The sequence below is a fragment of the Castor canadensis genome, chromosome 7, assembly GCF_047511655.1.
Source record: "Castor canadensis chromosome 7, mCasCan1.hap1v2, whole genome shotgun sequence".
Lineage (NCBI taxonomy): Eukaryota > Metazoa > Chordata > Mammalia > Rodentia > Castoridae > Castor > Castor canadensis.
The window spans coordinates 87,172,301-87,199,130 of NC_133392.1; the positions used below are offsets into that span (position 1 = coordinate 87,172,301).

General features: G+C 35.0%; 1 protein-coding gene across 5 annotated transcripts in view; it reads right to left on the reverse strand.

Moving 5' to 3' along the window:
• Pkn2 (protein kinase N2) overlaps positions 1-25,453 on the reverse strand; it is a 116,921-nt gene extending 91,468 nt beyond the window's left edge. For 3 of the 5 annotated variants that reach the window (XM_074079500.1, XM_074079501.1, XM_074079496.1), the window contains exon 1: positions 25,319-25,452. In XM_074079500.1, coding sequence (XP_073935601.1) covers positions 25,319-25,366 — 48 coding nt within the window. In that variant the 5' untranslated portion in view covers positions 25,367-25,452. Of the gene's footprint in view, positions 1-12,658; positions 12,824-25,318 lie in introns of those variants that run through there. The other 2 variants (XM_074079502.1, XM_074079499.1) reach the window with 2 other exon arrangements.
• Positions 25,454-26,830: the final 1,377 nt, after the last annotated feature.

The window sequence follows — 26,830 nt, forward strand, 5'->3', positions numbered from 1 at the left end:
CAATGACTCTAAGTACAAATAATCCAAATAAAAATTAAAGAGATTGCAATAGTAAAATTTAAAAAAACAAAACAGTACAGTAGTCCTTTCCTATCCTTTCCTCCTTAACTGTACAAACTTGACAGTTTTGACAGATGTATGCACTTTATAGCCACCACTACAATCAAAACATTTGTCATCCCAATAAGTTCTCTATTACGTTCTTAGGAAAATAATCAATCAATTCCTAAGTTTTAAATTGTGTACTGTTCTGAGCAGGGTAATGAAATGTCATGCTGTCCTACTCCATTTACCCTGGGGTGTAACTCATCTCTGTCCAGCATATCCACAGTATATAATGCTACTTACCAGTTAGTCCCTTGGTAGCTGTCTTGGTTATCAGATCCTGTCAGAGTATTGCAATGCTCATGCTCAGTAACCCTTACTTTATTTACTCATGACCCGAAAGGACAAGAGTTGGGATGCTGACAATTTGGATACAACAAAGAGAAGCCATAAAGTGCTTCTTTTAAGTGAAAGGCTAAAGTTTATCATGAGTATGTATTCATAGGAAAACACATAGTAGTAATAATGGTAATGTGGAATATACCCTCATTGGATGGGGGGACTACTGTATGGTCTGACCATATTCTATTTACAGGAATGTCACTTTGACTATTATGAAACAAGGAGGTTGAAAAAGGATGAAAAAAAGGTACACCATACAAATATTAAGCAAAAGAAAGAGCAGAAATGACCATATTAATATCAGGAAAAGTAATACTCAAAACAAAGGTGGGTCAGTTCCTAGGTGCATTTTTGAAATGTTTAAGTTCTGGTTGTAAATATGACAATGAGAGTGACAGACACAGAGAGGCAGTACAGAAGTGATTCAAGCAGAGGCAGAGACTCTTATGAAACACAAAGCTAAAAGACTAATAAAATAACAAAACCTACAAGGACATCAGAACAATTAAGAACATGAGTTTTAGCATGGTACTGGCACAAAAACAGACATGAAGACCAGTGGAACAGAATAGAGGACCCAGATATGAAGCCACAAAACTATAACCAACTTGTCTTTGACAAAGGAGCTAAAAATATACGATGGAGAAATAGCAGCCTCTTCAACAAAAACTGCAACTGAGGCCAATAGGAAAAGGGGACCAGGAACTAGAGAAAAGGTTAGATCTAAAAGAATTAATCTAGAAGGTAACACACACACACAGGAAATCAATGTGAGTCAATGCCCTGTATAGCTATCCTTATCTCAACCAGCAAAAACCCTTGTTCCTTCCTATTATTGCTTATACTCTCTCTACAACAAAATTATTATTAAGGGCAAAATAATTTCTGCTGGGTATTGAGGGGGTAGGGGGGAGAGGGAGGGGGCGGAGTGGGTAGTAAGGGAGAGGGTGGGGACAGGGGGGAGAAATGACCCAAGCCTTGTATGCACATATGAATAATAAAAGGTAAAAAAAAAAAAAAAAAAAAAAAAGTGAGTTTTGGCTCCCAGTTTAAATCTTGGCTCTACCATTTATTAAGTATGTGAATTTGGACACATTAATTTCTTTGTCACAGTATCTGGTGCTTATTATTCAATTATCAAGAGAGCTAACATTATTATTACATTACTTAAATATGGCCAAAAAGAGGGCAAAAGTGAGTTGGACATCAAAATGAAGAAGAGATGGGCCTAAAATTAAGTCATGATTAATTTAGAACAGATCTATTGCAAAAACTTCCAATGTACTAAAGTACTAATTATTTCCTGATTAACTAAGCATAGGCAAAATAGAAAGCATAATGTTAAGAATTGTTTGGCTCAAATAAAGAAAAGATCACAAAAGAAAAGCCTAGAGATGACTTTGTTGTTGTTGAAAAGTATACAATAAGAAACAAGTAAACCACAGTTATAAAAAGATAGATGGATGAAAGGATGGACAGGGAGGGATAGAAGCACAGAGGGAATCTGATTTGGGATTCTCATAAGGCCTTTCATTTTATTGATTAGTTAGAAGAAATATCAAGTTGTCAATTAGAGCTGGGAAGTGCTGGGAACAATGAAACTGTAAGTGCAATACAAAAACAATATCCCTAAGGAAGTAAACTAATTAATCAAGTAGTTAGTATTTACAAATAGAAACATACAAAAAAGTAAGTGTCTTGGTTGAAACAAGCTAACAATCAGTGAGCAGGAAAATGTTTTACTGGCTGTGATGCAAATGTGGTTCAGAAAAACAAGTGCAACCTTCCCACTGCCTTTATACTAGTTTTCATGCCTCCTGATGATTCAAAGAACATTATTTAAAAATCACCCTGAAGGTTTGGGAGCTAGAGATTTCATTAAGAAAACAATGCTTGTATGGAAGTGATGAGCATCAGACTTGGTACAGTAGTTGTGGATACAAGAATGAGGAAGGGGAAAAAAAAATACCATGTCACTGGCTACATTTTAAAGAAATGTTAAATGTACATTCAAATTTATGCCTGACATAATACTTAAGCAATCCTTTATTATTCTTACATATGCAAAATTTACTAGCTATTGTTTATACATTTAATAATATCTTTTTTTTAAACCAGATTGTAGAGTTGTTGTCCAGTAACCTTAGTATCAGAAAAAAAATGGCACAAATTTATTGATCAGTAATAGGCAAATGAAATCTTCACTTGTTCATATCTTAAGTAAGTTCTGATTTATAAGCTTAATTTAAAACATGTATTTCATGGACTGTTAATGTCACTCGTAATTTCTAACATACCCTGATTATCCCTTTGAAGGAATCAAACATACTATTATATTCTAAACAATTTAGAATATGGTTTGATTTGTTGCCCTGGCAAAGATTTTAATAGTCAACGTAACTGTTATTATTCCTCCTGAATCATATTCCTCTTGAAGCAGTCATATTTCAAAAAGGTTCAGTCTGATCAAACGGGGGAGGGGGGGAGGAGGGTGGTGAGGGAGGGAGGGCGAGAGATTAAGATTAGAAAGACTGAGAAGGAGAAATTAAGAATAAGAAAACCTAAATTCTTTAGTCCTGATTTATTGTAAGATTTGTAGCAAATTCTTAAGCTGCTTGAATTTTTGCCTTTCTAAAACAGTGGTAAAATCACTCATACCAATTTCAAATGACCATTAAGAATTTAAATAATTAGGCCACACTCAGTGGCTCACAACTATAATCCTACCTATTTGGGAGGCAGCTATCAGGAGGACTGAGGTTCCGGGCCAGCCCAGAGAAAAATGTGAGCCCCTATCTGAAAAATAACTAAAGGAAAAAGAGCTACTATACAGGCACAGCTCAAGTGGTAAAGCACCTGTCTAGCAAACCTAAAGCTCAAACCACAGAACTGTGAGAACAAAAAAAAAGGTGGGGGGAATCTTGCATGACTGAAAAAGTATAAATGGCGTAAAACTTAAAGCAATAAAAATTATAAAAAATACTGCTGCCTCACTGTATTTCTCCTTTCTTATTAGAAGGCCTTTAAGATCTTAATTACAACCCATTTCTAGGAAGCCTCCTCTAATCTCCAAACTAATTATTATTGTATTTTACTAATTCGGCACTTACACACTTAACTTATCAATAGTATGACTCAAAAACTATTCAATGACTTCCTATCTCTACCTTGATTTCCAGAATAAGTTCCACACTTCTTATTGTCCCTTATGATTTCAAACTCAGCATGACTGAAAACAAATGCCTTGCTTGCCTTTCCAAATCTTCTTCCTATTTATACTAAGGATGCTGAGATCCTCAGTTACCTGAGGGTCATTTCTATGGAATAATTTCTTATACTTTCTTTCTGTTACCCTCCACATCCAATTGCATGCCAAACACTACATTATCCACTTTCCACTTCCTTTGCAAGATCTCTGATATATACTCAAAGTCAAATCTGTAATGTGTGAAGAAAGAGAATGTGCACCTGAGACCTGGCATTGTTGAGAGCTACACCAATACTAAAAAAAAAAAAAAATCCATGTAAGAAAGAATACATAATTTTTAAAAATCGTAAGTTTAAGGCTATTCTTTTGGTAAGTAATACATATTTGTATCTACTCAAGCACACTTAATTTTCCTAAACCTGTATCACTTAATTCTCAGTGACATTTTAGAATGGGATATGTTTCCAATACCTATCCTAACTTTAACTCAAAGTTTACATTATGAGCATTTTGAATCTTGTGAACAACTTTTGCTTTAATGGTGATTTGGACTGTGTTCCCTTCTTTCTTTTCATTATCCTAGTTCAGCAGGTATCAAAGTGTGGTCCATGGTTACCTGAAAGTTCCACTATCCTTGCCTAATTACTTAATGACCATCTTTGCCCACTATATTTTAATTTCCATAAGAAGTACATTTGATTACTATTAAACATTTTGCTCACTGTGACATAACCAGGCCTCAAAATAATACTTTAACTATAGCAGATGCTTGGTAAATGGCTGTTAAATGAATGAAGAAATGGCTGTTCAAAATTGACATACTGAGAATAAGGAGAAAAAGACAAAGGAAATCATAGTAATCACTAAGCCCATTTATTACAGCAATAAGGAGTACTACCATGCCTAAGAAAATGGACCAAGGTAAGTTAATGTCCAAAAACAATGTTAAAATCAATGTTTTATATATTTAAATGTTAAGATTTATTTGGATCATATACTCTACTCCCCATCAATGAAACATTACATTTTGATTGAATATAACTATATTTAATAACAATTTAGAATCATTTTGAAGAATGATATCCTATTACAATACATCAAGTCACATATTCCAAGATGAAGAATTGGCTCTTCCATTGATATAAACAGTACCCCAAGGGAAAATAGTTACATAAGACTTTGAGCTATTTTACACGTTACTACTAAATGGAATAAAATTTATAAAATGACATTCTATTACAGGTTGTGTTAGACAATAAAACCTATAGAGAACCAGTTAATACCTACAACTAATTTCTTTATTTCTATTCACATAATACAAGAATTACAGGTTTAACAGGTTCAACAACACAAAGCATATGAAAGGGTAGCAGGTAGGACACCACTGCAGATCAAATAATTTTGAGGGTGTCCTCCCCAGGTTGACAATCGGAATTGGTGTTAGTCATGCTGCTGAATGTAAACCAAATGGCAATTGGTCTTGTTCTCATATACTTCTGAATATTAGTAGGCTAGGTCTCTTTTAAATACACAAAACAAAAATGCATAAAAAGAAAAACATAACAATTATAGAATCAAGAACCCCAATGATTTGAAAATAAATTATACATGTGTTAGTTTTGTCCATTATCTAGAGTGTTCTGGGATAAAGAAATGTGAAATGACATTAGAACTTCATTCCCTTGATATTTTGGCTAGGAAAATATAAGCAGATAGCGCATAGAAAAATAATCTAGAATAGAAAATTAATCAATGAAAAAATACCAATCCTCTGTTATAATCAGGGAGATACAATTAGAACAAATGTCTTTTCATAATGGGATGACTGGAAAAAATTTAAAAATATAATCCTTGAGAAAAGGGCAACATGGCAATGAATACATGATTAACTTGTAGGTATTCATTTGCTCAGAACTAGCAATGCATTCCAAGATACATGTAAACTGAAAATGTACATATGGGCTAGCAATATGGCTCAGTGGTAGAGCACTCACCTAACAGGTTCAGGGTCCTGGGTTCAATTCAACACAGACACACACACACATACAGATAAAAATGCATATGAAGTGCAAAAGAATATTGGTCTTACTTCTGTGACAGGAGAAAACCACAACTGATTTATATGACCATCTATACAACGAACACATTTATAATATATGCATATAAAAAGATAAGTATTATACTGATGACTAAAATGCATCTATTAGCTAAACATTTGGATAAATATGGGAAAGAATGTTAAATTTAAACAAAACTTGCAAAAGGATATATTCATATTCAATGTGAGACTTTGTAAGACCATTCGTGTAACGTATTTTCTGCTGGAGAATGAGGAGGGGTAGAAGGATGGAAAGAGTGGGAAAAGGAGGGGTTCTATGTCCACAAAATTTATTTTTTTTTAATATGTCATGAATTTGAAAAAACTAAAATTTATTTAGTTAGGAAAAATAGACACAAATTATACTAAATTTTCCTGTGTATTTGAAATATTTCCTAACTTAATAAAAAAAGTATTAGAAGAGTCTTCCACTTCTTACCAAGATGCAGTAGCATTAGGCAGATTTATTCTCCCAACTAAAACAAAATGAAAACCCCAAAGAGAGAAAAGATACATAACACAATGGTTCTCAAGACACTGGACATCAGGCAAAGACAAGTTATCACAGAGGTGAGAAAGAAATGAGGTGTTATTTGGTCAAAATAAAATTAAATTAGAAATCAATACAGAAGATATCTGGAAAAATGTTTAGAAGTTGAAAAATAACATGGGTCATTATGTTAGTAGGTATTCTGGACTGAATGGAAATGACAACTAAAATGTGTGCAGTGATGCTTTAAAAAAGCAGGGGAAAGTTGGGGAGGAAAATCATAAAGTTGGTGAGGAAAGTTAGGGAGGAAATTCATATTATTATCTCCATAAATCCATAAAAAAAAAAAAATCCAACAGTATTTCCTTATAAAAGCACTAGCTAGGAAAAAAGGTCCCCAGTTCAGTGAAAGGACAAGTACAAACATCATGCTGCTAAATCTTGTATTAACAGCAAAGACTGAATGTGAATACTTTTCCCCTATTTTAGGAACAAGATACTCTCATAACTTCTGTTCAACATTGTACTAGACATTGTAACTGGTGCAGTCAAGCAAGAAAAAGTAAATAAATTAAAAGCACTCATTACTAGAAAGGAGAAATAAAAATTTTTATGCACAGACATCATTACATAAAAATAACAATGGACCTTCAAAAAGCTAGCAAAATTCATGAGTTCAGCAAGGCTTCAGGACAAGATTTACATGCAAAAAGAACTATACTTCTATTTAATAGGAATGAACAATAAAATTTCTAATTTTTATAAAGACCATTTATGTAGCATCAAAAATATAAAATTTTATAGGGAGCACAGGTCAAGTGGTAGAGCATTTGCCTAGCAAGCAAGAGGCTCAGAGTTTGATTTTCAGTATTGCCAAAAAAAAAAAAGTCTTACAAACATATATGATAAAAGGTGTAAAAGACCAATAGCTTAAATGCTAAAGAAATGTTATTGAAAGAAATTAGATAGGTAAATAAAGGAAAAGATATCTTACATATCATGGAACAGACAACAAATTCTCACGTTGATTTAACCTAACTCCTTAGGAAATTCCCTGCAGATTTTTTTCTAGAAATTTTCAGGGTGATTTAAAAATTCATATGGAAATGTACGGGACCTAAATAGTCAAAACAAATTTGAAAAGAGAGAATAAGGTTGGAAGGCTAACACAGATTTCAAGACATATAAAAAAAAAAAGACTCCAATAATCAAAACAACATGGGAGTAGAAAAGGATAAATATAGCAATGGAACAGATGAGAGCAGAAACTGAATAGATGTGTGCAGTTCCACACATGCACAGACAACTGATATTTGAAAAAGATGCAAAGTCAATTTTAAAATAAATGGTGATAAAACAAATTAGAAAAAATATGAACTTTGATCCACACCTAGCATCATACACAAACATGAACTCACAATGAACCATAAAACTAAAGCTATAAATTTTCTAGAACACAGAGTATCCTTGCCACTTTTTTTTTTCTAGTACAACACTAAAAGAACAGCCCCTAAAAAAGTTGCTAAAACTGGATTCTATCAGAATTAAGAACTGTGCTTGGAAATGTACTGAAGAGAGAAAGAGAGGCGGGGGTGGGTGCCGGGGGTGCACAGTGAAGAAAATGTTTGCAATTCACATATAAGATATTCAATTCAAGGCTTGATATTCAATAAGAAAACATATTTGAATGTATACTTCATCAAAGAAGATATGCTGATGGCAGATGAGCACATGAAAAGATGCTCACCATCATCAGGGAAATGCAAACAAGCAAATTAAAATCACAGTCAGGTGCCTCTATACACCTATTAAAATGGCCAAATGTAAAAATAGTGAGCATATAAAATATTAATGAAAATGCAGAAGTCTTAAACACTGTTGATGAAAAAGCCATTAGAAGACAGTTTTGGTTGTTTCTTGCAAAGTTAAATATCATCCCTGCTATAGGAGCTAGCCATTTTTCTCCTAGGTATTTACTTAAGAATAATGAAGATTTAATCCACTACTTGCACACAAATGTTCACAGCAGCATTTTGCAATAATCCAACTGTCCGTCAACAGTGAGATAAATTCCAGCAAATCCAAACAATGTAATCTATTACTTGGCAACAAAAAGAGAGTAATTATTGGTGCACACAACAGCAATGGTGGAATCTCAAAATCACTATTTGAGTCAAAAAAGCCACATACACCGCCCCCCATCAATACAGACTATTCTTTTCACATACAAATTCTAGAAAATGCAAATGAATATATAATGGCAGAAAGTAGCTGCCTGGAATTTGGAGAAAGAATAATGGAAGGTACATGGGATGATAAAAGGCGGCAAAAATTTTCATTGTAATGATTTCACAAGCATAAAAATAGGTCAAAACACCAAATATATGTAATTTATTTTCGGTCAATTATATCTCAATGAAGGTATTGAGAAAAAAAAAAAACTCTTAAGTTCTTTTAATCCTTTCCTGTACACTTGGCTATTTTCCCTTAATTAAAATCAAGGTTGTCCATTAAAAAAATAGACTAGAGTTAGGATATCTTGGTTCTAGTCCAAGTTCCCCTACTTAGCAATGATGGAAGCTGTAGTTTGGATAAAAATCCTCAAAGTCTGTATGTTAAAGGCTTGGGCCCAAAGCAATGGAGCCTGCAGATCTTGGACTGGAACCTTCCAAATTGTGAGCCAAAATAAACATTTTTTTTTTCTCTGTTATGAAGAAAAGTGACTAATACAGTGGACAAATCACTTAACCTCCCTAGTCTTATTTTTGTCACCCATAAAATGAGAGTAAGCGAAATTGAGACATTTCTCGTCTTATTATCTCATGAACCTACAAACTAGTAACCATGCCTCTATCACATTATACTGTTCCCAGGAACCTGGGGAAAATCTCTTTTTATAAATCAAATCACATTCCATGATGGGAGAAAAATGTTTATTGGAAAATATACCAATAAACACCTATACTTATTTAAAACATTAAAATATAAAATGCACAGATAAAAGAACATTAGCTTGGATTTAGACAGGTCTAGTTTTAAATTCCAGTTGAGCTCACTTGCTATGTAGCATGGACAAGTAACTTTACTTCTCTATGCCTCACTTTAAAAAATATGTAAGTAATAAAAATTAACAAATATCTCTTATGTTGTAAAATAAAATCAGCACATGCCTGACACGTAATAGGTGATCAACAAATGGTAATTACAATAACTATTCACAATAAAACGGTGCTTTAAATCATAAAACTATTTGCATGCTTCAACTTTATTGTACTACATGAAAATAATTGTATTATTAACATAAAACAACTGCTACTTTAAGAAGAATTTCTCAGTATAAATTTAAAAGACAAGAATGTGGTTGCTCAGTATGAATGAGAAAGGTTAGACAAGAGTATTTACTTACTAAAGCTTCAATCATTATAAAATAATAACTGCTGCATTTCATTCAATCTGTACAAAAACAGGGAGAAAAGAGGATATAGGGAGTACCAGAAAAGTAGGATGGGAAATACTAATTTTATATAAGACTATCTGTTATAAGGAGATAATTCAAAAGGGACCTTAGTATATTTAATAATATATTATTATTACTATTTTCTTTTTTTGGTAGTACTGGGGTTTGATTTCAGGGCCTTGTGCTTGCTAGGCAGGTGTTCTACCACTTGAACCACACTTCTAACTCTATAATATATTAATTTTTAATAGAACAAGTTTATACAAAATATCACTGCATTATCAGCCAGACTTTCTTGTCCAACCATAAGACCCTTTAAATTGTTTTTTTGTTTTGTTTTGTTTTTTTGCAGTACCGGGGCTTGAACTCAGGGCCTTCACCTTGAGCCACTCCACCAGCCCTATTTTTATGAAAGGTTTTTTGAGATAGGGTCTCACAAACTATTTGCCAGGGTTGGCTTTGAACTGAGATCCTCCTGATCTCTGCTGCCTGAGTAGCTAGGATTACAGGTGTGAGCCACAGGTACTCAGCGGTATTTTTTAACAGAAGACAAAATATTTAAAACACAGTGCTTGAAATTAAACACAATTCCCTCATTAAACAGAAAAAAAAGTTTTCAACTGAGTCTAGGACCTCTCATGAAAACTATGCAGTTCAGAATTTGTTTTTCCCTATAGTTTCCTTGACTTAAATTATCCTCCTAGAAAGAAAACACACTTAAGGCTGAAAGATCTTAAGGTGATAAAAAAAAATCTGTATTACTCCAGGTAAAAACAGTAAATACAGCATAAAGTAAAGTTAGTCTTTAAAAATTCACATTCTTTACATCATTTTTGCTGTTGACCTCAAAGACTAAAAACAACACAACCTCCTCCTCCTCATTCTGTTGACCAAAGTTTAGAACCAACTTTGGTTGTTAAATAATCTGCCTACCAAAGCAGGAAAAATAAGGACATAATTTTTGGCAGTATTCTGAATGAAAAATAGAAAATTTTCCTGCTTTCATGCATTTGGCTCTCATTATCCCATCCTCCTCGAACATCTTTTCCTCTCTTCCACTGCTATTTGGAAATGTAATTTAAATCTTGAATTGATAGCTTTTCATGATTGCCTTAGCAAATGAATTTAGCTTCTACAGCCCCACAGCAGTCATTAACCAAATGTGGCTATGTAAATTTAAATTTAAACCAAAAAGTTAATTCCTCAGTTACACTAAACCACAATTCGGGTGTTATCAATATGTAACATATATAATTTATATATCCATTAACATTTCACCATCATAGGCAGTATTACTGAACCATGTTGTTCTAATAGGTAGTGGGGACAAATCCAATGTTTCTTTGCATATGGTAGAGTTCTTAACATAGTATCCGACTATGGCAGTACTTAAACATTTGATTTAATAAGGACTACTGTAGTGGTAGAGATGGTACTACAGTTGTCTTGTTTGGTCTCGGAAATTTGAGCTGATACTTTAAAAGGGTTTAGATATCTCCAAATAACAGGTATAAAAGGGAAACAAATGACCACAGCTCAGAAGTGGTTGCCACTCACTGCTTTTGTATGTGTGTACCAGTTCTCAGTCACTGCCCTTCCAACAAAGTAGGTGTATCACTTACACTCACCTGTTTGATGGTTTGTTAGTTTTTATCTTAGGGATGCCACATGTTATTAATATAAGGATTTAGATCAGTTTTCTCAGCAGTAAGTAGTATATTTAAAATAATATGGCTCCATTTTGATACATAATGCCTTTTAATAATGCAAATCCTTAATTGTTCTTATTGTGCAAATAAAGGGTTCTGAATAAGACATTTTCATTTGGTATTTAGTTGGCATTGTCTGGATGATAAGGATAGATGATTGCTCAAGGTGACTCTCAAATGTACACATCTTAATAATGCAACTTTTGAAATAAATAATTAAAAAGGTTTCTCTGGGGACTGAAGTAATAATAATGTATCTCCTTTAACTTCAGACACTACCATATTCATTTGCTCATATTTGATTACACAGGTAGATAGCATGTATTCATACTGACTGAATTAGTGAATTTATTCTTGCCTGCATATGAGGGAAATATACATGTAGTATGTATCAGATAAAAACAAAATGTTAACATTCAAATAGTGAACTTTGAAATTCTGGTTTAGTAATTTTTCTGAATTTAATACTTGTTATTTGTCTTTGATATTTGTATACAGTAGATCCTTGGTGTCTGTGGGTATCTGGTTCCTCAATGTCATACATGCACAGGATATAGAGTTCAGTACTTTATAATTATTCAAATTTAGACATACTGTACATACAGTATGTCTGAGTATCCATACAGTACCTAATTTTATTTTATTTTTTTAGGCACTGGCAATAGAGTGGGCCTTAAGCAACTCACAGATTGAGCAGTAAGAAAAAAAACAAAACAACAAAAAAAAGGAATCTTATGTAGTTCTTTTAACTTCTTTGAAACGGATTAGTAATTTATCTCCATCTATATCTTGGTATATTCTATCAACTGGGAAGCTTTTATGAGGCCAAATTTAAATTCTACTTTTTTCTTTTTTTCCTTATTTCTCCTTAGACATATAAACTCTTCCCTCAAGACTTGAGTACTTTTCTAACACAACATTTATCATGTATTGTATTGTGCTGAGTTGTTTGTGTCCTGTCTCATTTCAGATATGCTAGGTTGACTGCTTAACTTTTTGAGGAAAAGGACTTATTTCTTACCTTTGTCTTTTACCTCATTAGTCCTGAACAGAGTAACTTGTACATTGTAATGCTTAATTAATGTTTGTTGAATAAATAACAGTCTCACATCTAAAAATCTCCAAATTTTACACTGATTACTTATTTTTTTCCTATTTTTGTTTTGGTATTTATAAGAGAATGAAACTGCACTATATTATTTTCCTTAGGTAGGGCCACCTGGCAGGTATATAATTTTAAGTTTATTACCTTGTTAAATAGTGATTGAATTCTTCTCAGGCTGAGAACTTTCACTGGCAGTAGGAAATTTCTGGACAGAATTCAAGCAAGTAATAGTGAAAATAACATTATTAAAACAAATAGTAACTAGTATATACTAATGTTATTTTAATTAATCCTTAAAGCATTATAATGAATTAAAGCTATTATCTTCATTTTACAGTTAAAAGAACTCAAGTATAGATAAATAAAACTTTCTTTTATTAAATAACTTCCTTTTAGTATGTAATTGGCCTGAACCAAGATACAAACACAAGTTCCCTGTCTTAAGAGCACAAATACCTCTTAACCTTTATAGTTTTGTGCCTTTTTCTTCTTTGGCATTTTGCTGTGCTTCTCCTTTCACCACTTTTCCTACCCACTCCAGTAACTACAACCTATCTCCTATCTGCACAGCTCCTCTTTAATTAACTTTCTGTCTGTGCTCTCTTTCTTATTTGCCTGCGAACACCAATTTTCTCCCTCTAAGGAAAAACAGATCAGATCCCTCAAATTCTTCCTCAACTGCATAACAAAATTCATCAAGTGTTCAGCAAATAAAAGACTTTTATATGTTGATAAAAAATTGCCTTCTTACATGGCAACTTCAGGTAATTTCTGGCTTAGAAGGCCATTATAAGCACTAAAAAAGTATTATATATTTTTATAAAGCTACCATATGATCCAGCAGTTCCATTTCTGGATATATAACCAAAAAAATGAAATCAGTATGTCAAAGAGACATCTGCACTCCTGTGTCCATTACAGCACTATTCATAATAGCCAAGAAATGGAAATAGCCTGTGTCCATCAACTGAAGAATGGATAGAAAAAAATGTGGTACATATACAGAGTATATGTAAAAATAAAAAAGAATGGAGACCTATCATTTGTAGCAATGTGAATGGAACTGGAGATAATTATTTTAGGTGAAATAAGCCAAGCACAGAAAGATAAATTATGTATAACCTACATGTAGAGAATATAAGAAAGTAGATTCCATAGCAGTTGCGAGTAGAATGGTAGTTACCAAAGACTGGGGACAGTAACTAGTGGGGAAGGATGGGGAAAGATTGATCACAAGATACTAATTTAGACAGGAACAAGAAGCTCTGGGGTACTGTTGCACAATATGGTACATTTGATGATTGAGACGTACTGTACATTTCCAAAAAGTGAGACAAAATAATTTTCAGATTTCACCAAAAAGAAATGACAAATATTTGAGAAGATAAATATATGTAACCTGTCTTAAACATTATACATATCTGTATGTACTGAACATCACATGGCACCATTAATGTGCGTAATTTAACAGACCCTATCCATATTCAGATAGAAATGACACACTGCACATTCTAAGAACCATCTTTCTTCAATTCTAAGGACTGAATTCAGGACCTGTGCTAAGAAATGGATGCGCATAAAATACTTGATACATACTAGATAGTGCTTCTCCCCCCACTGAGAAAATTTTTAAGATTACTTATTTTCCTTTTAATACTTAAAACTGATTGCTTTATAGGCTGGCCTAAGATGGACATAAAGAGCACTGATCATAGGGTTTTTTCTTCCCTCTCTTCAACTTTTGCTTCATAGAGGGGACAGTGATGGGCAGCTGTCTTAATATATTTTCATGATAGTTTTAATTTAAAATAGTAGCATGTGGAGTTTATGTGTAAGCGTAATTGTAACAGTCTTAGGCCGATCTAAGGTGAACTAAGATTGACCTCTCACTGAAGACTCTATAGTATGTAATTTGGGCGTTACAAATATTGAACTGTACCACAACTCCATGGAACTGCTTAAGTAAATTCATATTCTTATTTTGTCCTTTCTCAAGGGCTTTTGGACATTTTATATATTTGGACTAAAATGATACATCTGCAAAGTCCTGCATATTCAATGGCAGAGAAACATCCGTGGCAATGTACTTCTAAATATTAATAAATAATATCAGCTCTAATTGATGACTGTAAATTGAGCTTTCATGTGCAAATTAAGTGCTCATTTGTTTTCTTTTTTTAGCATAGTCAAATTTTTATTTTGTAATCCAGCATCAAAAGAATGTCCATTCTCTAGTTTGTACTCCAGCATCAAAAGAATGTCCATTCTCTATTTTGTACTCCAGCATCAAAAGAATGTTCATTTTACTATAAATTTTTGTTCTGGTGTTAAGTTTTCATTGTGTTAAAACTTCATAGACACTCTACACAAAATTCTATACTTAGTTTTGGTTTGTCCTTTTAAGAACCGTCTCATACAACAAAGGATAAGAATGAAAAAAAAATCACGCTAAAGGGGGAGCACTAACAGAAGAGGGAAGGTAAAAGAAGGAAGTAAAGAAGGTGAATATGGCTAATGTACTTTCCATATAAGAATGAATACTCTGGAAAACAGGCTGCTTACTTACACAAAATAAGAATGAAATTATTTTAGGGCTACAACAACGACAGCCTGGGGTGTCTCACTAAGAAATTAGGAGTGTATTCCACAAGCAGTAAGAAGTCATTGAATACTAGTGACAACTTCTGAATCTAGCAGTTGTACATAATCTAAACAAAAACAGAGTAAGTGTAAAGATATTGGGTAGAACATCAAGACATTGCAATCACTCAAATGTCACTATCTGTACAGTGGTAATGAATGAATACAAAATACATAAGTATAAGAATCAAGTAAAGAGGCCATTGTGGTAGCTAATAAAAGGTACCAGATTTCTAACATGGTCAACTAGGGAAAAAGTGATAGCTTTTAGAAATTTAGATAAATCAGACATGGCAGATCAGTCATAAAAGAGAACCACATTATTTCTTCAAGCATTTGTCAAGCATAAACCATATGCCAGGTGCTAGCAACATAAAGATGAGTAACACCTAGTCTAGTTCCCATTTTGAAACTGGTAGAGACATATATATTTAGCAACTGATTGCCATATTAAGTGATATATTCAATGATGGGAGTTGCAAAAATGGTAAATAGGCTATTTGCAAATGCTCCCAAATGCTGCATGACCAATTTATTAAATTTACTTATTTATCAAAAACTTATCTTAAGGACTGGAGGTGCGGCTCAAGTAAGAGGCCCTGAGTTCAAACACCAGTACCATAAAAAATAAAAAGTATCTGAAACCATGCATGGTGGCCTATGCCTATAATTCAGCACTCAAGAGGCTAAGGCAGGAGGATTGTGAATTCAGACAGCCTGGGCTACTTAGTGAGACCCCGTACCAAACAGCTGAAATCATAGTAATAATAAAGATGTATCTTAAAGCTAATGAAAGAGTTTAAGCAGAAGTGCTTCTGAAACCTATACTCCCTTCTCAGAGATTAGTCTCTATACCTAATATTGGTATTAGAGAACCATATCCTCTCAATGCCACAGTTGAATGGATCAGGGTATACGGTCCACTGAGTAAGACCAAACATATTTTCTTATTCAAACATTTAGAACTGTAACATAGAGTAAGCCAGTCAATTAGCCATGAGCTTGCGGGCATTAGAATTATAAGGTTAATGAGATAAGAGAGCATGTGGTTCAAGAAAGAGAAGAAAGGAATTTAGAAAAGGAATGAAGAAAAGGAACGAAGGAAGAGAAAACTCCAATTTCCTGTTTAGCACTCATGGGACCTAGCTCCACATCTTACCCTTGAATTGAATGAGATATGCCTGTAACTTTCCTATCAATCCAATTTTTGCTTAAGCTAATTTAATGGATTTCTGTTCGCTGTAACTGTGACAAAACAAGGCTTTGGTGGTTAATTAGATTCTGGTGGTTAATCTGACGAATAAATTAAAGGGGAAACAAACTAGAAACATGTGGGACATTTAAACTAGGGAAGGAGTTAAAAGAAAGTTAAGAGAGGTAGGTATGATAAAAACCAAAGTAATCAACATTGTATAGGGTCAGTTCTCCAAGCTTAACTTAAACGCAAGTCTCAGGAAGCTGAAATAGTACAACTGCTTGTAAGGACTAGAAGGAGCAGGAAGCACTGATGTCCTCGTAAGAAAACTTTAACAGCATATTTGAGACTGAGTCGTATTTGGATATGCTAAATAAGTGGTAGGAAATAAAGGAAACTATGGAATTTCTGAGTATGATTATGAAAGAATTTTGAGGGAACAATGGTATTAAAGAGTATATAAAAACATGAGAGATGTGAACTTATTTTTAGGCAAAGAGCCAGGGGAGAATGAAAGTCTCATTCTACAAAAGAGTAAAACATGGTATTACAGAGGATGCAAAAGTCCAGGAAAGGAAACAAATTTACCTTAAAATGTGGTAGTGGAGGGGGAATAAAAACACCTAAAATCCCAAGAAAGCTTAAAGTAAAGAGAAAACTCAGACTGTTGAGGAAACACACTGTTGAATATCATGCATCAGTAGGTGATCTCCTGATTACAAAGGAGCAAAAGGTTTGATGATTTCAGAGAAAATACAAAGTTTGAGCTACAACTAAGGTATGTAATGGGAATAAACAAGACATAAGTCAAGGACAACGTTTATTGACACAAGGTTTCAGGCAATAAAACACAAACTAAAATTACAAGGAAAAAGTAAGCTTCTAATGAGCTAGGTGAGGATAACTTTAAATATAGTTCTTACATAAAATTAGTATGATATAACCTTAAGTCTAACTTGCAAAAATGAATCAAATAATGCTATTCAGATATAATATTGTCTTAAATGTTGAAAAAGTGCTTTTTAAAAATTTACATTATATAGAAATTTGACACATATTTCAAAATGTTTTAAAAATTAAAAAATGACTATTCAAATCTTATCTCCATATTCAAATATCAACTATTAAGATGAGGTACAGAAGACTCTTGGTATCCTCCAGTATATGGTTCTAAGGAAATCTTTAGAAACTGCAAATGTTCAGAATGCAGAGTTCAGTAATCTAAAATTACTCAAATTTGCCTATACCCTATGTACAGTAGGTCTGAGCACCCGTAACTTGGAACCACGTGGAGTAAGCTACATTACTGTCACAAAAATTACTGATGTACACATTAACACTGCTTATCAAAAACTTGACATTACTACATACTCTTTATTTCAAATACTGCAATGCTTGGTTCATTTTTCCCCTAACACAGCCCAACTGCTGCTAAAGACATGCCACCTTTCAACAAATACCAAATTTTCAGTTCATCACTTAAATTAAACACATTTACTTTTACCTTGCTTCTTGGGTGGTACCATTTGCTTTTTGGGAGGCAGATTTTCACAAAATTAAGAGCAGGAAAACAGAAGATCACATGATTTAAATACAACTGAGGATCATCAGGACTGAAAGCTTCTCCTCCATCACTGAGCGCGTAATGCAAGCATGTAATTTAAAAATTTTTGTGAAATTTCTTTTGATATTATTTAGTTTTCTGACCAAACCGTGTGTAATAAGTCTGTAAATAAGGTGGATTTACTAGACCACCATACACTAATTAGAATGGTCCAAATTCAAAACAGTGACATCACAGAATAAATGCTGGAAAGGATGTCAGGAAACAAACTCTTACTCACTGTGGGTGAGAATACAAAACAATACAATCACTGTGAGGGACAATTTGGTAGTTTCACACAAAACTAGACACACTTGTATTCTTATCATACAATCCAACAGTTTCATTCCTTGGTAGTTAGTTACCCAAAGGAACTGAAAACTTGTGTCCACACAAAAACTTGCACATAGACATTTACAGCAGCTTTATTCATAATTGCCAAAGCTTAGAAGCAACCAAGATGTTCTTTAATAGGTGAATGGACAAACTAGTCCATTCAAACAATGGATTACTTAGTGCTATGAAAAGACAGATAACTATGTAACATTCTGGAAAAGGAAAAACTAGGGAAATGGCAAAAAGAGTCGTGGTTCCCAGGGCATGGAGGAGAGAGAGGATAAGTGGGGCACAGAGGATTCTTAGCACGATAGAATGATGGATACGTGACATTCTACATTTGTACGGGCCACTAAATGTGCAATACCAAGAGTGAACCCTAAAGTAAACTATGGACTCTGGATGATTATGATACTTCACTGCATGTTAAGCAACTGTAACAAATGTACCACTCTGGTGGAGCATATTAATAAAGACCAGGGTTGTATCTGTCTAGGTTTGCTAGAAAGTATTTGGGAAATCTCTGTACATTCCTTTTCATTTTGTTGTGAACCCAAAACTGCTCTTTTAAAAAGTCTTAAAAAAACAACTTGCCCGACAGCAGTGGCTCACACCTGTAATCCTACCTACATGGGAGGCTGAGATCTGGAGGATTACAGTTCAAGGTCAGCCCAGAAAATATTAGTCAGGAGCCTAACTCCAAAATAACCAGAGCAAAATGGACTGGAGAGGTAGTTCAAACAGTAGAGAGTCTGCTTTGCAAGAGCCAAACCCTGAGTTCAAACACCAGTCCCACCAAACCAAAAATAAAACAAAAAGCTCAAATATCTCCAGACAGAGTGACTAAACGTTAAAAAAAAAAAAACAAACTTCAAAAGCCAGGCACCAGTGGCTCACACCTGTTATCCTAGCTACTTGGGAGGCAGAGATCAGGCGAATCAAGGTTTGAAGCCAGTCCAGGCAAATAATTCCTGAGACCTTATCTTGAAAAAACCCTTCACAAAGAAGGCATGGCAGAGTGGCTAATGTGGCAGAGTGCCTTTCTAACAAGTGTGAGGCCCTGAGTTCAAACCCCACTACCACCGAAAAAAATTAAAAACAAAATTTGTTAAGTTTTTAGAAACATAAAACACGTAAAGCAATTGCAATAAAAGATGGACAAATTTGACTTTATAAAAATTAAGAATTTTTATCAAAAAATAACACAGCAATCACAAAAACTGAATTCTAGGTTTATAAATATTAGTAAGTTATGCAAGAGAAGAATATTTTGTTTTATATCTAATATTAAATCTCATCAACTTCAGTACTTTATTGACCAACTATGCAACTATATTTAAAATATACTGTCCTTCAAACAAAAGAATAAAATATTAATAATGCCAAATAATAGTATTAAGTAGTCTGCAGCAAAGAGATACTGAATGGGAAAATGAGCAGTTGATGATTTATTTACATGCATACTTTTCATTATTCATTTGCTTCTGAATTTACTAAGTCAACTAATATGTGTGAAGTAATAAACTATCTAACACAACCATCTATGATTGTCCATTTGGATAGTTTACAAATCTACAAACATAAATGGTATGTTACCCTTTATATACCAAATCTACAATAGATTTTAAATGTAAGCTTATTGATAATGTTAATGATTCTGAATTATTTCCCAAAATGATAAGGCATTTATCATTGTCCCTCCTACACAACCTCCTAAAACAAAGTGAAAAAGACAATTTAGAAACTAAAAGAGACATTCATAACATACACAGAGAATTAACATAAAGACTATAAGGAACTCTTACAAACAGGCAGTAGACAGGAATAGGAACTCCACTGAAGCGGAACATAAAAGGCCAATAAACGAAAAGAAATACTCTGTATCAGTGATAATCAAGAAAATGCACATCAATATCACAATGAGACAACATATTACAGCCTTTTAATGTGTAAAAATTTAAAAAGACAATATAAAGTATTAAAGAGGATAGATAATCAAAGAATCTTTTATCTCTTGTTTCTACTGGAATGAATATAAATTGATGGAACCACATTGGAAGTTCAGTATCATCTCTTAAAAGTTAAGCATTCATTGACGCTGTGAAGCAGCAACTGTACCTCCACACATACAATCAACAGATCTTTCACATATACACATGGAAACACACACAGAATGTTTAGAGTATCTTGCTCACAATTACAAAAGCAAAAAATAACCAAATGTCCAACAAGAGAAAATAGACAGACATTGAACTATCCAACAATGGGAGATACTAAATGACATGTAGCAACTACAACGAATGACTACAGCAACATGCAATAATATGGATTTAAGACTTAGCTAAACTACCCGACAATTCAAATTCAAAAAGATTATACTCAACACAATTAAAAGATACTTCTTTTAGAATTATACATCCAATAAAAGACACAGAAGGAAGAGAATGACCACAGGATTCAAGATGGGTTTAGGTTGACAAGAAGGCAGAATTGGGGACAGGAGATGGAGAAAAACTATATTCAAGTTAAGTCCATATCTTCGGGGTAGGGGGAAGTGGTAGTCCATGAGCACCTATTATGATAGACAGATAATGATTCACAATGATTATGACTGAAGTTTAAAAAAGAAAAAAAAATCCACAAATCACATGTAACTTGCTCAATGAAAATTATGAAACAAACAGAATAATCACCCCCTTAGAGAATTCCTAAAGTGCCCACTATAGGGAAGGGACAACAATAAAATTAATGTATAAAATGTAAGATACTCAGCATTTTTATTGGATAGTATGTCTTCTATAACCAAAAAATAAATTCCAAATTCAATCATAACCACCTTAAAGTGCCTATGTGCCAGGGAAGTAAAGTATTTACCAATTAGACAAAGTAATCACTGCCAAATCCCTTAAACACTTCAGTATTTAAGTATTAGATATTAAAAGTAAGCTAAAGATGGTTTATCGTATACAGGAGGATGTGTACTAGTTACATGCAAATACTATACCATTTTATATAAAGGACTTGAGCATTCAAGGATTCTGGGGTTCAAGGATTCCACAGGGGTCCTGGAAGCAATCCCCCATGAATATCAAGGGATAAATGTATTAGTGTATTATCAATATACATTCTCTAAAACAATAAAAATGCTATGTAAATATTTGTTATACTGTATTATTTAGGGAATAAAAACAGAAAAAAGTGTACATATTCAGCATGTTTTTGAGTATTTTCAACCTGCTTTTATTTGACTCCATGGATGACTACAATTTCCTATTGTCAATAATCATAATGAATTTCTCCTAAAACAGTTAGTCATTCCTCATCCTAGGTAACAAATGGAATCTCCTCATTAATATATTCAGCACATACTAAGTGCCAAACACTGAGCTAGGTTTTATATATAAGCTTAAAACCTTAATACTTATACAACAGTCTACTGAGAAATAAATCTTTTGGAAGATCGTTGACTAACATTTGACATCTTTCATCAAAAATGGTTAATTGTTAAGTGAAGAAAGCCTGTGAAAAGGCTCTCTGTATTGTTATTCCCTGTGGAATATTATACCTTCTTTACAATAATGAAGCACTGCTAAATTATAGATTACCTAAATAAATGTGGAAATTCCTTTTTCCTTACTCTAGCAGGGACTAACAAGACGTGCAAAGCTTATACTAAAGTTAACCTTGATTAACTACTTTTTTTTCCTGATTTCCACAAATTTTACACAGCACTGGAATGCAAAACAATTATGGGTCCACAGAACTGTGGCAACTTAAAGAATGTTGGGAAACTTACAGACCTGAATTCAAATTCAGACTTACAGTGTGACCATAGGTAATCTACTAAGCATTCTTGAACTTAGTTTCCTGATTCATAAAATGGAAATAACATGTCTTCTATTAGATTGCTATGAAAATCAAGGCATATGGGATACTAAGTACAATGTCAGATATGTAGCAAATAATAAATGCTATTTGTACTTTCACAGAATTCTCTTCTAGTCCAAATGTTATTTGTACTCTCTTCTAGGAAGCAAAAACTATTATCTTGTCATCTTGATAGCCTCCAATACAGCTTTGGTAGATATTCAATAATGTTAGCAAAATTAACAATTGTAATTTAAGGCTAACTATCTCAACTAACCCTTTCTGCTGTGAATGGAATTTAAGATTCCCAGCCCAACACTTTGCATTTTGATGAAGACGATGAATCACCAATAATCGACAAGGTTATTTTGCTTAATATGTTGCTCAGTAAGTATACGGTTCTGCATTCTACAAAATTACTGTTATAGTAACATTTTCATTTTGAGATTCTAAATAGTTTTCACTAATATAGTTTCCTTGGAAAGAAAACTTTGCTTCTTTGTCCTTGCAAAAATAAGTTTCCTGATATATTTCAAAGTTAAATATTTTCTAACCAAGACAAAAAACTAGTTATGAAATAAAAATTAGAAATTTCCAGTTAAATTAAAAATTTTAAAGTCTATTTTGTGTTGTTACTATAGCAAGTATTTTTCCTTACACTTTGAAGTTTCTGGACATTAAAGTTTGTGTGTACTTTATTAATGCTTCCTTGTTTATTAAGTTTCCTATATTAATAGCAACAGTTAAAAACATTAAAATAATTCACAAAACAAAGTGTTGTAGTTTCAGATTTTCTTAGTTTTTTCTTTCTATAACCAAAGGTTATTGACAAGCAAGCCAAGTTCAGCTCAAGTAGTGAAGTATTTCAAACTCTGCAGTATAATTTTAAAACAATAACTAAAAACTGGATATATATTTCTAAATATAAATTTTATTAAAGTCACATAATGTTTATTAAAGTAAGCAGTATTCAGAGTGAACCAAGTTCCTAAGACAAGATATGGCAAAATTACAGTGTTTACCTATTAAGCACATTTTAAAACTGGCTACATAACTAACTAACCAAATACCCCTTGGCAAATAAGCATTAAGAAATCCGTATTAAACTATCTTTCAATCTAAATAAATTCAAACAATTTAGAAAAAGTTTGGTGAAGTTTGGTTAGTATATGCTAGTTTCATGACCCTATGAAATAACAGAAATGTTTGAGTAGATAGCTATGCTTGGTGAAGCAAATTTATGACCATTTATCTTAAGTTCTGATATAAATACACTCAAATATTTTAATAAACATGATAAACTTTAAGTGTAATAACTTTTATTAGAACTGGGAGTCCAATAAACCAAGAAAAATGCCCTGGATATACATAACAACCTTAAGTTATTAAAGTACATTTAAAAACTATTCTTTTCCTAGAGGGAGTTATATCTTGGTTTAATATCTAACCTTAGATCAGGTGTTCCCCTACTTCGGTTCTATTTTTCAAATTATCATCTTTAAAATTTATTTCCTTAACTTGCTTCCTTGTTACTGCCAAAATTGATCTTATTAACTAAAATGTCCTAAATATTATATTCTAAAAAACATAAAAATTCTCTCGGTTCCAGGGCCAAAACAAGTGTCTTTTACACCAATTTTCTATAAAAGGTCACCAGGTACTTCATAATTCTAACACCACTAAATTCAAAAGAAAAACTCTCCTGTTATTTTAATGGCTTTTTCTCTATCAAACGTGTGCTTTTCATGTTTAAAAAAAAAAAGTAGGCGGTAATTCAGTATTCCTCCTGATGTGCCTGGGACAATCTTCATTTTAAAAGCTCATGTAAATTAATAAAATAATAAATTCCATTCATTTAGCAAATGTGATATGCTGTAAGTTTGTTTGTAAACGCTTAAGTGTAATTAAAACACTACACAGAACATTTTCAATGATACAAATGCAAAGCTGAATTTCCTATAGTAAATTCCAAATATACAACACTGGATTAGTGTACCTTTTGTGTAGGACAGGATACCTTCAACCTTGCTTATGATTGCCCAATAAACCAAATTTAAACAGGAATCTACCAAAAAATTCATTTCAACAAGAAATTTAAATGCAGTTGCAATACGTAATTTTGACATCATAAAGAACCAACACTTGTTTCTAAATTCAGTTAAAAAAAAAAAGTTCAACCTCAAAAAGAAATGCAAGCACACTGTTTTCTTCATTCTCTTAATTTCTAATCTTTAGGTAGCCAAAACCAAGCTAAAAAAAAAAAAAAAAAAAAAACATGAAATTTTAACCCTGCTGTAAAATCTCTTGAACGAAAACTAACCCCAACAGGGTAGACTGTCTCCTTGTCCACCACAGAGAGCTAAAAACAAAAATCGTGCCTTCATCATCAAATATTTAGCTGAAAAAGGGAAAGAATAATATTGCTACTCAACATGGATTTAACTAATTAAGGGATGTATTTGTTATCTTCAGCGGACGTGGTGGTGTCTAACATTTTCTCTTAATCGCTGCTTTCTCGTTTGTAAACAACTCCTGCAGCTTTCTCTGGGGTACAAACAGGAGGGAAAATGAAACTCTGAAAAGCATCAGCATCTGAACTTCCGGATCAGAGCAGGACCAACGCAGAAAGGATCAATCACTTGGTAAGGAAGGAAGAGAGCCCGCGAATCAGAGGACAGAAACTCATCACCTAGAGGGTAGTGAAGCCCAGACAGCATTTGGAGAGGCTCCTTTCTGACAAAACTTTTGGGGGCTAGCAGTGCTGGTGGCGCTCTTTGTGCGGTCCGAGGGGAAGGGGAGGGACGAGAAAACAGCTTGGGAGTCATTCAAAGGAGTTTCAGGAGCGGGGTTCGGGGGAACGGCGGGGCGGCGCGGGCGGCGGTGACACCGGGGCGGGGGCGACGAGCCGGCCGCTCCCGCACGGGTGAGAGCAGTCTCCACGCAGGCGGGCCGACCGACAGGAATGAAGTCCCCTCGGGTAGGTGGACCCGAACGAAAGCGGCGGCAGGCCGCGTATTGGCTGGGGAGAGGGTCTGGCCCCAGGGAGATCCCAGTTTCCGCACTCAGCGGGCTCGGGGCGCAGCGGCCGCACGGCTTGTCTGGGTCCTCTACCCCGCGCCTCTTTCTCTCTCCGCGTCCTCGGCCGGCGGGCCGCGGCCCTTACCTGCAGCTCCGTGAGCAGGATCTCCCCCCGCTCGGGGTTCGACGCCATTGCGCTCCGCTCTGGACTCCGCACCTGAACGCGGCCGCCGCTGGGCGAAGGGAGAAGGCGGGACGGGAGACTGACTGGGGGTGAGGAGCGGGGAGAAAAAGGAAAAAGCAAAAAAACTAGGGCTTCATGGAGACGCAGCCTCTGCTGGAGGCGCGGCTTATTCCGCCCGGCTCATGGAGAGCGGCGGGGAGCGAGGGCACCCGTAGTCGCTCCCCCTCGCCGCCCGCCGCCGCCCGCGCCGGACTCTTGGCCCAAGTCGCTCCCCCTGGGCGACGCCAGGAGCCGCCTCAAACCTCACTGTACAGGGTGCAGCGGCCGCGGCTGCAGCTCCTTCTGTCGCACCATTTGGCTGTCACTGCGTCGCAAAAGCGGCCTCACTTGGCGGCTGCCAGCACACGTGACGGCCGCAGCCACCGCCTCTCGTCGGGCGGGGCAGGTGGGGCGTAGGGGACCCGGAGGACGCGAGTGGGGCGGGGGGACGGGGCGGCTTCCGACCCGGCTCGGCGGCGGGCAGCCATTGGACCGGCGGGGGTGAAAATGAGGGGAAAGGACTGGGCTGGCGTCTTTGGGGAGGCGGGAAGAAGTGAAAGGACACGCCCGCTTTCCTGCTGCGTTTAACGGCCCCAGGGTGAACGCTACATCTGTGGAGCCCACTCGCGGGTTTTTCTTTCTTTCTTTCTTTCTTTTTTTTTCCGCCATCGTTTTTTCCAGTGCCGCCTTCTCTTGCCGAAGTTTGCCCTCAACCCTTAGGGATTCCGCCCGTCCCCCATGCACCAAGGGCTAATCCGGCCTTTGGCGCGCCTTCTCGCCATGAAGTGCGGAACTGCCCGAGCTAGTGTGGGGTTGTATTTTCAGGAACTGCGAGCGGCTCCATCTCTGGCAACTACCTACCGATGCAGAGCCTTCACAGTGTCTTTTCCTCGAGCGCGAAACTGCGGTTTGGGTTGGAAAATCCTACAGAGCTCAAAATTGAATTATCTGGCTTCTTGAGTTTTTTAACTGAACTTAATTGAAGGAGATGGGGCGGAATCAGCCTGGGACTGAAAAAAAGCCAACTTTCCTTGGTGTGGTAACCATCAGAACTGACTCGCCTACTTAGTAACTTACCTAAGTAGTGTAAGTTCAGGTTTTAAGGATTGACACAGTAGTAATGAAGGAATATCAACGAAGTCGACAACAGGGAGCTTTTGTCTAGTTGGGGCATGGATAGTCTACGCAATTGGCTTCCTTACTTGAGGCTGAAGTATTTTGGATTTGCTAAAAGCGACTTGGAGAAAGTGGTAGGCATTTGGTAGGTAGATATTAAGGTTCGGGTGGTAGGTGCTATTTACGTAGGTAGCCAGTTAGGAAGGGCATTCATTGACTTTTTTTTTTTTTTTAAGGTCTAATGTACTTATCTTACATTCCACGTGAGATTTGTCGGGCCGATGCTAGGCCTTACGTTTGGTCTTTGTCTTCTCAAGT